Source organism: Symphalangus syndactylus, chromosome 5 (genome assembly GCF_028878055.3).
Source record: "Symphalangus syndactylus isolate Jambi chromosome 5, NHGRI_mSymSyn1-v2.1_pri, whole genome shotgun sequence".
NCBI classification, from domain to species: domain Eukaryota; kingdom Metazoa; phylum Chordata; class Mammalia; order Primates; family Hylobatidae; genus Symphalangus; species Symphalangus syndactylus.
In genome coordinates, this window is record NC_072427.2 from 35170785 (window position 1) to 35183683 (window position 12899).

The 12899-nt window shown below is 46.4% G+C and overlaps 1 protein-coding gene, 1 long non-coding RNA gene and 1 pseudogene across 2 annotated transcripts in view; 1 reads left to right on the forward strand and 2 right to left on the reverse strand.

The window, feature by feature from the left end:
- Positions 1 to 12899, reverse strand: part of LOC134736600 (uncharacterized) — a 44743-nt gene that overhangs the window by 13706 nt on the left and 18138 nt on the right. The window lies entirely within an intron of this gene.
- On the forward strand, positions 2525 to 3094 carry LOC129481550 (large ribosomal subunit protein eL29-like). Its single transcript, XM_055276705.1, has one exon. It carries the CDS (start codon positions 2525 to 2527, stop codon positions 3092 to 3094), a length of 570 nt encoding a protein of 189 aa, XP_055132680.1.
- LOC129481551 (large ribosomal subunit protein eL29-like) lies at positions 8467 to 8936 on the reverse strand (annotated as a pseudogene).

A 12899-nucleotide genomic window follows, 5' to 3' on the forward strand; every position in this document is an offset into this window, starting at 1 on the left:
CCGGGAGGCGGAGGTTGCAGTGAGCCGAGATAGTGCCACTGCACTCCAGCCTTGCGACAGCGCAACACTCTGTCTCAAAACAAACAAACAAACAAACCCTTCTGGAGTTTTCTGCTCCCCACCTTAGAGTTCCTCTAATAACTACCCCACACTTCTTTTACTTTCCACTCACATCAAAAGAATGAGGAGAACACATCAAACCCTTCCCTCAGTGCTAGCTTCTAAACATTTTCCTTTCAGAAAATAATGGATTGTGTTGCAAGTCCCAACTTCCAGCCCATAGTGGTCCAGCCAGGTTCTCCTGCTGGAAAACAGAGGTTCAAAGCCACTTTCACTGTGAGTTCTCACCTTACCTACTCAAAATAAAACAGGAGAAAAGTTAAAATTAACATCCAGAGAAGGCTTGGGGAGGATAAGCCACCACCCAAGGGTAAAACACAGTTTGAGAAAATGCAGTGTCCAGGTGAGAGGGGACACCTCACCTCCATGCTGCTAGACGGTTTTGAGTGAGACGCATACCTCCTTTTACAGCACTGGTCACCTTCTGCTCAAGCTCACCTTCCCTAAGCGGGATGATTTTCTGTATCCCCGCCCTGGAGCACAGGAACCTATTGGAAAGCTGGGATCTGCAAATTTATTGATTCTCATAAACTAGGTCAGGAAGAGCGAGAAATGGCAGTAATGGCACCTCCTCCCCATGTTCCTTGCTCGTGGCAGACATGGCAATCTTTCTGGTTGAGAATGGAAGTGGCCTTAGAGTGCTTTTCAGTATGACCATTGAGGCAGCCGCCACCACTTGATTAGGCTGGCATGCTGGATGAAATCTATCTGCCAACTCTCTAGTTCCTGGTGGCCAAAGGCCTTGCAGAAAGTGAGTAGAAGTGGGAGAATTCTCCAGGTATACATGAGGTGGACATTCCTAGCTCCTGGTGGCCCCCATGTTCTACGCTTTAAAAGCAAGGGAGCATGGTCACCTATAAACAAGAGCTTGTTGCTACAGGAGAGGCTTTGGAAACTGAAGCGCTTTGACAATAGTGAAAGCCAAAGGTTGACTTGCTAACTCTCCAAGGCATTCAGATGCGATCAGTTACTGGGCAGCCCATCTACAAGATTCAGAAAGTGTAAAAGACTGTCAGAAGTCATGAAGCAATGCTCTGAACCACGTTACTAGAAAATTATTAAATGAGGGAGGAAAAGAGTGAAGTAGTGAGAACAGGACGGGATGGTAGCACCTGGTTAAATGATGAAGAAACAGGAGCAGAGTAGGGAGGCAACTTCCTCAAAGACACACCGCACGTTGTTGGCAGAACTGGAACCCAGTTTCCTCACTCCCAAGTCAACTCTATTTCAACTTCAATGCACACCTTCCTCTTTCCTCTACGGCCCCACTTGTATTCCTCTACAAATCCTTACCTGCCCCAGCAACCCTTTACCCAGCCGCCATTCTCCTTGGGGGAGGATTATTAGCTTACAGATTTAGCCACAAGCTGACCCAGTTTAAATTGTGTTTCTAAGATGGGGGTGGGGGTGGGGATCTCGATCTGCTTTCTACTTTTTTTTTTTTTTTTGGAGACAGAGTCTCACTCTGTCACCCAGACTGGAGTGCAGTGGCACAATCTCGGTTCACTGAAACCTCCGCCTCCTGGGTTCAAGAGATTCTCTCAGCCTCCTGAGTAGCTGAGATTATAGGTGCTGCTGCCATGCCCAGCTAACTTTTATATTTTTAATAGACAGAGGGTTTCACCATGTTGCACAGGCTAGTCTCGCACTCCTGACCTCATGTGATCTGCCCACCTTGGCCTCCCAAAGTGCTGGGATTACAGGTGTGAGCCACCTCATGCAGCTTTGATCTGCTTTCTACTAGATATGACAATTTGTGCTTCCGTTCTGAAGCCTTTGAATTGCACTCCAAATATCCTCAGGGCAGAGGTGTTAAGTGAGAAGCAGGCACTATTTGATAATGGGCCAGGACATTCTTGTAGAACTTCAAAAACCATTTATATCCCAATTCATCTGTGACCAGCAGCAGAAGGTATGCAAAGAGAAGAGAAAGAAGGATGCAATGTCCACACATGCTAAAGGTAGGTAAGTATGACAGGTCTGATATACATACATGCATTCCAAAGTATCCCACACTTGAGGATCCAGAGGATGAGTAACTCCCATAGATGGCTTTTAATGAAGAGCCCTTGCTTTTACAAGAAGTTATAATTGTGGCTTCCATTCTCACAGCTGGTATCTGCAACAGTCACACGAGGATGGAGAGCCTCTTCCTTGTACAGAGCAAACAGCACAGCCCCTGGAGCTCATTGGCATGGGTTGTCCAACTCCCCACTGAAGGGTGGTAACCTTTTAGTGTTAATTCAGTATTTTAGGCCAATATCTGGGTTTATTTTTCCCAACATATAAATATGAAGGAGCTTTAGCAATTTAACTTCTGGGAATTTATCCAATGAAAGGGTTAAGAATTTATGCAAGCTCTTCTGGTTCTAGGAGCTTGGGAGCTGTGGCTTACAGTGCAGACATGGCCAAGTCCAAGAACCACAACACACACGACCAGTTCCAAAAATGGCACAGAAATGGTATCAAGAAACCTCAATCACAAAGATCCGCATCTCTAAAGGGGGTGGATCCCAAGTTCCTGAGGAACATGCCCTTTGCCAAGAAGCACAAGAAGAAGAGCCTAAAGAAGATGCAGGCCAACAGTGCCAAGGCCATGAGTGCACGTGCCAAGGCTATCAAGGCCCTCGTAAAGCCCAAGGAGGTTAAGCCCAAGATCCCAAAGGGTGTCAGCCGCAAGCTCAATCAGCTTGCCTACGTTGGCCACCCCAAGCTTGGGAAGCATGCTGGTGCCCGCATTGCCAAGGCACTCAGGCTGTGCCGGCCAAAGGCCACGGCCAAAGACCAAACCAAGGCCCAGGCTGCAGCTCCAGCTTCAGTTCCAGCTCAGGCTTCCAAAGGTGCCCAGGCCCCCTACAAAGGCTTCAGAGTAGAGATCTCTGTCTGCCAACGTGAGGACAGAAGGACTGGTGCCACCCCCCCGGGCTGCCATCTGCATGGGGCTGGTGTCCTCCTGTGCTATTTGTACAAATAAACCTGAGGCATGAAAAGAAAAAAGAATTTATGCAAAGATTTAGCAGCATGGATGCTCATTACAATTATAATCGAGAAAAAGTTGCAACAACCTAAGTGTCCAACAACAGGGAACTGGCTAAATCAACTTAGTACTTCAGGTGGTAGGAAAATATGCAGCCACTAAATGATGCTGGCAAATGTATCTACAGCTACAGAAAATGTTAGGTAAAAGAGGAGAAATAAAGCACAAAGCCATACTACAGGACGGACCTGTTTTTCTTTGAAAAAAGTACATTAGTGTGTTTATCACATATTTTATATATACCCAAATATATTACGTATATATATTTACCTAGGAGGGTTTACTAATAATCTAAAGTGGCATTAATAGTGATGTTTAAGAGAGATTATGAATACTTTAACATTTCTTCTTTTTACTTGTGTTAGTATTTTCTGATTTTTCTGTAATAAGCAGTAATACTTTTTTTTTTTTTGAGATGAAGTCTTGCTCTGTAGCCCAGGCTGGAGTGCAGTGGTTCAATCTCAGCTCACCGCAACCTCTGCCTCCCAGGTTCAAGAGATTCTCTCCTCCGGAGTAGCTGAGATTACAGGTGTGCACCACCACCCCCAGCTAATTTTTTGTATTATTAATAGAGATGGGCTTTCACCATGTTGGCCAGGCTGGTCTCGAATTTCTGACCTCAAGTGATCCACCTACCTTGGCCTCCCAAAGTGCTGGGATTACAGGCAAGAGCCACTGTGCCCACAGAGCAGTGGTACTTTTTAATAAGAAAAAGCAATAAAAGAAATTTTATCTTGAAAAAGACAGATCCTTGACTATGATCATTGAAGTTCAATCAGGCTCAAGAATTCTATAAGGAAACAATAATCCCTATAGAACAGGAGTGGGTGGAAGGAGAGCAGGAGGCCACCTCCTGCTAAGAGACCTGGAGAAGGAATCATTTCCCTTCTACTTTGGCCCGCGTGCTCCACGTAAATATCCTCTCCACCCAGGTCTTGCTCTGTCCTGGAGTTACTCATCACTAGCTTATTACTGGCCGTATTTTGACTCACTGTTCAAACATCATTGAAAAGGAATTTCTGTTTAACCACAGCATCCACATGAAGAATTCTGCTAAAACTCCATTTTAACTGAATTTCGGCAGACAGATGACTTAAATTAGCTATACTGTCCTAGGAAGAAGCCCCCAAATCCCCATCACCCAGAGGAATTGCTGCTGGTAGGCTTGATCAGCTGGTGGATAAACCCCATCTCCCGTCCCCACCCTCCCCCAGCCCGTCCACCCACAAAGCCCGGGCAGCAATTTGTGAGATGTTTCCTTCTCTTCTTGAATTTCCATCGTGAACTGGGTACTGTGGTTCACGCCTGACATGCCTCTGTCTCTGCTCAAGAGGTTAAAAGTAAAGAAATGTGTAGCTTCAGAGGCCACAGAGAGATTTAGGATGAGAGAGAGCTGTGGGTGAACTATGAGATCTCGTGTAACCGCCCACCCTTGGTGTTTGGGGATAGACTCCATTCCCTCATCCTCTCCTTTGAATGCTGATTTTCCTGTTTATCCTTCTTCTCAGTCATCCTTGAGGGAGGCTCTCCCACCCCCTCTCAATTGTTAAAGAACTTCTGCGTGGGCTTCAACATTCTCTCGGCTGGCCCCTTGGGAGGGCCTCGATGTGCTCTTATTTTTTCCTTGTATGTTTAAGGCCCCCTGGGACCCTCTTGACCCTTGTGGGCTGGTTACATTTGGCTCAAGCCTGGACTCCATCGCCTGTGACCAGAGGCAGAGTAGGGGTGGTGGGAATTAGGGGGGAGGGTTTTCCTGCATTCTCAAAGATAATATAATAACATCGTGGCTAAGATGGAAATATGTTAGAGGAAGCAAGATTGTGAGACCGATGGAGGAAAGAAGCTCCCATCGGACTCTGCGGCCCCAAACCCTGTCAAGACTGAGCCATGCCTAATTGTGGCCTGGATTGTGGATGTGTGCCTACCCACCAAGAGGAAAGCCAGAAACATGCCTGCATGGATAGAAGGAGATTCCCTCTTAGTTGAGCAGTGAAGGGGTGTGGGAGAGCAGGGAACCATGACACACCATATGTCTCTTCCCAAAGGAGAGAAGCCCCTGTGAACCTACGTCACGGGTCTGCTTGATGAGGCCCACCCTATCCTACTCTGTCCTTCATTCAACAGCATTTGTCAAGCATCCACCATACGTCAGGTCCAAGGTTCCACGCCAACTGGGGAAAGTGATGCAATCAAGCAGCTTATCTAAGGCTTATCCTCCAGCCTAGTTAGTAGAAGAGTTGGAAGACAATAATGGCTCTCACTCCAGAGCCCTCACACTTCACCTCTATGCCAGATGTTTGAATGAAGGGAAGATCTCCTAGGTGTTTCCCAGGCTTTGTCCAGGCTGCCTGCAATGTCTGCCTGTGGGATCTGACTTCCCAGCAGCTGGGATCAGCCAGCCTACAAGAGCAAGCAGAGCACCCCGAGAGTCTCTAGTGGAGTTGCCTGACCTGTTGGCTCCTGGTCTCAGCAGACTCCTGCTGGTGGTGCGCAGGCTGGGGATTTGTGAGGACAAGGGAGTGTTCAGTTCCAGTTCTCAGGACAAACAGTGCCACACCAGCAGGCTGGGATGTTTGGAATTGGTGTTTCCACTCAACAGCACAACCCAGATTTAGGTTCCTAAAACTAAGCAGCCACCCCCTTGGATCTTTAATCCTTCCTCCTGTGTCCTTCCTGCCACCTGTAGTCTAAATTCAGTGACAAGCACAGCAGAGCACCTTCCGCCTGGGCCACTTTGGCAGGTCATGGAGCCACTAATGAGTGTGTATACACGTTCCATCTCTTCAGGGTTACCCATACGGATGAAGAGCTTCTAGGGGAGCCCCACGATTATCTTCCTGGTAGGGTTTCCTGCCCTGTGAGTTTTCTTTTTTCTTTTTCTTTCTTTCTTTTTTTTTTTTGAGACAGAGTCTTGCTCTGTTGCCCAGGCTGGAGTGCAGTGGCAGGATCTAGGATCACTGCAACCTCTGCCACGTGGGTCCAAGGGATTCTCCTGTCTCAGCCTCCCAAGTAGCTGGGATTACAGGCATGCACCACCACACACAGCTAATTTTTGCATTTTTAGTGGAGGCGGGGTTTTGCCATGTTAGCCAGGCTGTTGTCAAACTCCTGACCTCAGGTGATCCGCCTGCCTCAGCCTCCCAAAGTGCTGGGATTACAGGTGTGAGCCACCGCGCCCAGCCTAATTTTGTGTCTCATATTCTTGACATACCATTTTTCGAAATAAGTGGTCTTCAAGTCTCTATTTCAAACTGTTGAACACCATTTGTTAACACAATATTTCATCATTTCAACACGCCATGACTTCTTCACCATTCCTCTGTTCTGGAAGTGTAGGTTGCTTCCAGTTTTTGCAGTTATGCAACTCAATGATAAGCATCCTCATGCCTAAATCTGTAATGACATTTAGAATTACTTTCTTAAGATTGATTTCTGGAAGTAAGATAAAAGGCTATGAACATTTTTAAGCATTGTGATCTTTCATGCCATAATATTTTTTGAAAGAGCTGGGTCATCTTACATGATTTCCTCCCAGCAGTGCAGGGAGTGAATAGGCAGCATTTCTTGTGTGAGTGAAATCAAGTTCAAAAATAAGAAGGAAAGAAGGAAGGAAGGAAGGAAGGAAGGAAGGAAGGAAGGAAGGAAAGAAAGAAAGAAAGAAAGAAAGAAAGAAAGAAAGAAAGAAAGAAAGAAAGAAAGAAAGAAAGAAAAGAAAGAGAAAGAAAGAAAAGAAAGAGAAAGAAAGAAGAAAAAGAAAGGAAGGAAGGAAGGGAGGGAGGGAAGGTGGGAGAGAGGGATGGATCAGGTTCACTGGCAAATTTTAGCCTAAAGGGACAGGTCAAAAAAGGGAGAAAGTGAAGCTTCACTTCTTGCAGAGAAACAACTTTTATGAAAGGGTTATGGAAATGACAGCCTATTGAGACTTATTCCACATCAAATGAGGACGTCATCTCTTCCTCTGCTCACCTCCCTCGGCAAATCCTGTATCCACTTTTCCTAGAACACAGGGGTAGAGCAGTGGCACCAGCCAGCTCCTTGGGAACAGATGGCTCTGCTCATCATAGTCATCATCCAAAAGGCAGAAACATACTAGTAGGAAGAGACCTTAAAGATTCTTTGGTCCAATCCCTCCCTTTATCAGATCAAAGTCTAGAAGAGTGAGGTGATTTATTCAAGAAGTGATTCACTGCTAGTTTATGGCATTCCTGGGATTAGTACCCATATCTCCATTCACATTTGATGACAAATAAAAACAGTTAGACTCCATCTGAAGGCACAGTCCTTTTATGCATGATTCCTTGCACACATGTATTCTTGTATTCATGTTTCAAGATTTGAGAGTGTGGCTGATGTTGCACAGTTGTCTACAGGCTTAGAAGGTTAAAAATCTGATTTAATAGGTTTCAGAGTGTCCTGGCTGATTGGTTGCCCTGGGTGAATGGTTTCTCATGTCTGCTAATTTTCTGGATGCTCTCAAAGGAAGTTAATTAACCTGAGGCCTCCATCCAGCTGTGCACCAATTCAGCTGATCTTGAGGTATCATGACCTATCAGGGAGAGAATTATAACATGTAGGTATGAAGCTTTCTCCTTTCATAACACTGGGACACCTGAAATGGGTTGAACCTCAGACATATCCTCGCTGTTAAAAACTTAATCATTGGCCGGGCGCGGTGGCTCACGCCTGTAATCCCAGCACTTTGGGAGGCCGAGGCGGGCGGATCACGAGGTCAGGGGATCGAGACCATGGTGAAACCCCGTCTCTACTAAAAATACAAAAAATTAGCCGAGCGCGGTGGCGGGCGCCTGTAGTCCCAGCTACTCCGCAGGCTGAGGCAGGAGAATGGCGTGAACCCGGGAGGTGGAGCTTGCAGTGAGCCGAGATTGCGCCACTGCACTACAGCCTGGGTGACAGAGCGAGACTCTGTCTCAAAAAAAAAAAAAAAAAACTTAATCATTATTCAAAGCTGAATTCAAATCCCATCTTTTGCAGGGAAAAAAAAATCTATTGAACAACCCAGGCTAAAGTGTTCACTTTGTTTTCTAAATTCTAGCCGTCTATGCCAATGGTTTGAAGAAACTCTGTTTGAGCATGATGGTTTTTAACTTCAAAAAATGTTCACAGAACCTGCATAATTATTCTTTTAGCATCTATGTATGTATGTATGTATGTATGTACGTATGTATGTATGTATTTTTCCTGCCTCACGTTTATTAATGCAAATAGCACAGGAGGGCACCAGCCCCAAGCAGACAGCAGCCCAGAGGTCACACCAGTCCTTCTGTACTCATTCTGGCAGACACAGGCCTCTACTCGGGAGACTTCATGGGTGCCTGAGCACCTTTGGGAGCCTGAGCTGGAGCCAGACTGAGGCTGGAGCTGAAGCCATGGTCTGAGCCTTGTTTTGAGCCGTGGCCTTTGGTCAGCAGAGCCTGAGACTCCTGGCAATGTGGGCATGAGCACACTTTCCAAGCTTGGGGTGGGCACTGCAGGCAAGTTGATGGGGCTTGCAGCTGACACCCTTTACGATCTTGGGCTTCACCTCCTTGGGTTTTACGAGGGCTTCAATAGCGTTGGCTCTCGTACTCATGGTCTTGGCATTGCTGGCCTGCATCTTCTTCAGGCCCTTCTTGTGCTTCAAAGCACGTGTTCTTCAGGAACTTGAGGTCCGTCCACCCCCTTAAGAGATTTATATGTTTGTGATCAGGGTTTATTGATGCCATTTTTTTTGCCATTTGGGGGACTGGTTGTGTGTGGTATGGTTCATGGAATTGGCCATGTCTGCATTATAACCCACAGCTTTAAAGCTCCTGGGACAGGAAGAATAGCATCTGTCTTAAAAGTTTATGATTAACAAAGGATAGCATGTAATCCTAGGCTTTTAAGAGGCTATACGGCCGGGCGCGGTGTATCACGCTTGTAATCCCAGCACTTTGGGAGGCCAAGGCAGGCGGATCACGAGGTCAGGAGATCGAGACCACGGTGAAACTCCGTCTCTACTAAAAATACAAAAAAATTAGCCGGGCGTGGTGGCGGGCGCCTGTACTCCCAGCTACTCGGAGAGGCTGAGGCAGGAGAATGGCGTGAACCCGGGAGGTGGAGCTTGCAGCGAGCCGAGATCGCGCCACTGTACTCCAGCCTGGGTGACAGAGCAAGTCTCTGTCTCAAAAAAAAAGAGGCTATATATTTTGCCAATCACAACATATATTTGAAAAATAAGTACAATAGTCCCCCCATTATCTGTGGGAGACACATTCCAGGACCCTTCATGGATGCCTGAAACCTTGGATAATACCAAACCCAATTGCCATCATTTGAAACATGTTCTGTACATGTCTTCCACCCACAAAAATTAATGCCTTTTCCATCTTAACTAGGCCGTTACCACACACTGTGGCAGTAACTTTTGCAGTTTGAGGTGTGACAGCCAAACTAGTACAAACTCCTTATCATAGTTTTTTTTTTTTTTTGAGACAGAGTCTTGATCTGTCACCCAGGCTGGGGTAAGTGGCACAATCTGGGCTCACTGCAACCTCCGCCTCCCAGGTTCAAGCAATTCTCCTGCCTCAGCCTCCTGAGCAGCTGGGATTACAGGCATGCACCACCACACTCAGCTAAATTTTTTTGCATTTTTAGTAGAGATAGGGTTTTGCCATGCTGGCCAGGCTAGTCTCGAACTCCTGGCCTCAAGTGATCCACCTGCTTTGGCCTCCCAAAATGCTGGGATTACAGATGTGTGCCACCATGCCTGGCCTTTATCATAGATCTAAACAACCTCATCATACAATATCTTTTCTTTCCTTATTAAGTGGAGAACTTTTATATTTTCGCTCAAAGGAAGCACTTGATGGCTTCTCTTTGGCATACCCAAATTGCCAGCATCACTACTCTTTATGCTTTGGGGCCATTAAGTACAGTAAGTCCTCACTTAACATCATCAATAGGTTCTCAGAAACTAGGACTTTAGGCTGGGCACGGTGGCTCATGCCTGTAATCCCAGCACTTTGGGAGGCCAAGGTGGGCGGATCACGAGGTCAGGAGATCGAGACGGTCCTGGCTAACACGGTGAAACCCGGTCTCTACTAAAAAAGAAATACAAAAAATTAGCCAGGCATGGTTGCAGGCACCTGTAGTCCCAGCTACTCTGGAGGCTGAGGCGGGAGAATGGCCTGAACCCGGGACTGCAGTGAGCTAAGATCGTGCCACTGCACTTCAGCCTGGGCGACAGAGCGAGACTCCATCTCAAAAAAAAAAAAAAAAGAAAGAAACTAGGACTTTAGGGTGGGTGCCGTGGCTCACGCCTGTAATCCCAGCACTTTGGGAGGCGGAGGCGGGCGGATCACCTATGTTGGGAGTTTGAGACCAGCCTGGCCAACATGGAGAAACCCCATCTCTACTAAAAATACAAAATTACAGGCATGGTGGTGCATGCCTGTAATCCCAGCTGCTCGGGAGGCTGAGGCAGGAGAATCACTTGAACCCAGGAGGCGGAGGTCGTGGTGAGCCGAGATTGCGCCACTGCACTCCAGCCTGGGCAACAAGAACGAAACTCCATCGCAAATTAAAAAAAAGAAAGAAAGAAAGAAACTAGGACTTTAAGTGAAACAACATATAAGGAAATCAATTTTACCATAGGTTAATGATACAAACAATAGTTAACTTCCCTCAGCGTATTTCTGGTGACAAAACTATCACCAAACTTCTAAATATATGCCAAAGTACTCATATTAAACCTTACAATAAATGTGAGCTATGCATGTATTTAAGAAAGATTATTAAAAGAAAGTAAGATAATTATTTACCTTCTTATTGCAGTTCAGAGTCATGGGTAGCTGGAGCCTGTCCCAGCAGCTCAGGGTGCAAGGTGGGCACTCACCCTGGAGAGGGTGCCATTATCTCACACTCACTCATCCTGAGATGAGGTAGACATGCAAATTCACCTCATGGGCATATCTTTGGGATGTGGGAGGAAACTCACGCAGACATGAGGAGAACAAGCAAACTCCACACAGGGGTCGGCCCCAGCCAAAAATCCATTTTTTTTTTTTTTTAATCAACGTTGTAACAGAGGCTGGGCGCGGTAGCTCATGCCTGTAATCCCAGCACTTTGAGAGGCTGAGGCAGGCAGAGCACTTGAGGTCAGGAGTTCGAGACGGGGGTCTCTACTAAAATTACAAAAATTAGCCGGGTGTGGTGGCACGTGCCTGTAATTCCAGCTGCTCTGGAGGCTGAGGTAGGAGAATTGCTTGAACCCGGGAGGCGGAGGTTGCAGTGAGCCGAGATCATGCCACTGAACTCCAGAACTCCAGCCTGGGTGACAGAGCGAGACTCCAACTCAAAGAAAAAAAAAAAAAAAGAACAACGTTATTCAAGGCCTTGTTATCCTGTAAAATAAGAGTCACCTGAACACAAGCACCGTGATACGTGACAGTCGTCTCATAACAGAGATGGCTATCTAGTGACTAACGAGCAGGTAGCGTCTGCAGTGTGTATCCACTGAACACAGGGAGGGTCCACATCCCAGGCTGGATAAAGTGGGACAGTGCACATTTGAAAACTCAGGAATTGGTTATTTCTGGAATTTTCCATGTTATATTTTCGAAACTTGGTTGACTGTGGGTAACAAACATCGGAAAGCCAAACCATAGATAAGGGGGGAGGAGACTACCATTTGAGACATATCTGAGTCATCTTACAGATATAAGGATTTGTGATGCTTAGCATAACCCATAGTTTGCAAGAGGTCCAGGGTCCAAAGGTTGGGAACCACTGACCTATCATTTATTGACAATGAATCACAGGCCTGGTGATGTTGCTTGCAACTGTCACCTAACTCTTCAGGTCGCACCGTCTCCCTCAATTACACTGAATCTTTCCTGAGGACAGGAACGTCCACTTATATGCCTTTGTACACCCACAATGCTAATGGACCCATCAATTAAGGACCATTAATTGAGCACTACCCACGAGGAGGACACTGAATTAGATTCTGTTGGAGGTAGGAAGTGCAGAGTCCAGTTTCTGCCCTTCAGATCTCACTTCTGGTTAGAGATATGGCAAATGCCTTTGAGAAATGAGGTAACAATTTAACGGCTAAACTCCAGAGTGAAAGAGAGGTTATGGGATAGATTAGGAAATGAGTTGAACAGACGCTGACTGCTATGAGTACAGAAAAGGAGGAGTTAAGAGTATGCCGCCGAGTCGGAAAACTATGTAAAGGGGTTTGAGTGTGTGAGCCTGAAAAAGGATTAGTACTCAGGCACTTCTTTCAACTCCTGGAAGGTGCTCAGAGAGAGTAACTGAACAAATGCATGCATAAGAGAAACACTTTTGGTCATTTGCTCCGAGATAGGCACAAAGTGAAACCCTTACTTTTTTTTTTTTTTTTTTTTTTTTTTGAGATGCAGTCTTGCTCTGTCGCCCAGGCTGGAGTGCAGTGGAGCGATCTCAGCTCACTGCAATCTCCGCCTCCCAGGTTCAAGTGATTCTCCTGCCTCAGCCTCCCGAGTAGCTGGGATTACAGGCACCTGCCACCAGGCCTGGCTAATTTTTGTATTTTTAGTAGAGACAGGGTTTTGCCATGTTGGCCAGGCTGGTCTTAAACTCCTGACCTCAGGTGATCCATCCGCCTCAGCCTCCCAAAGTGCTGGGATTACAGGCGTGAGGCAATGCACCTGGCTGTGAAACCCTTACTCTTAAAGAATAACATTTATTCTGAAACATACAGAAGTCAGTTTTTTGA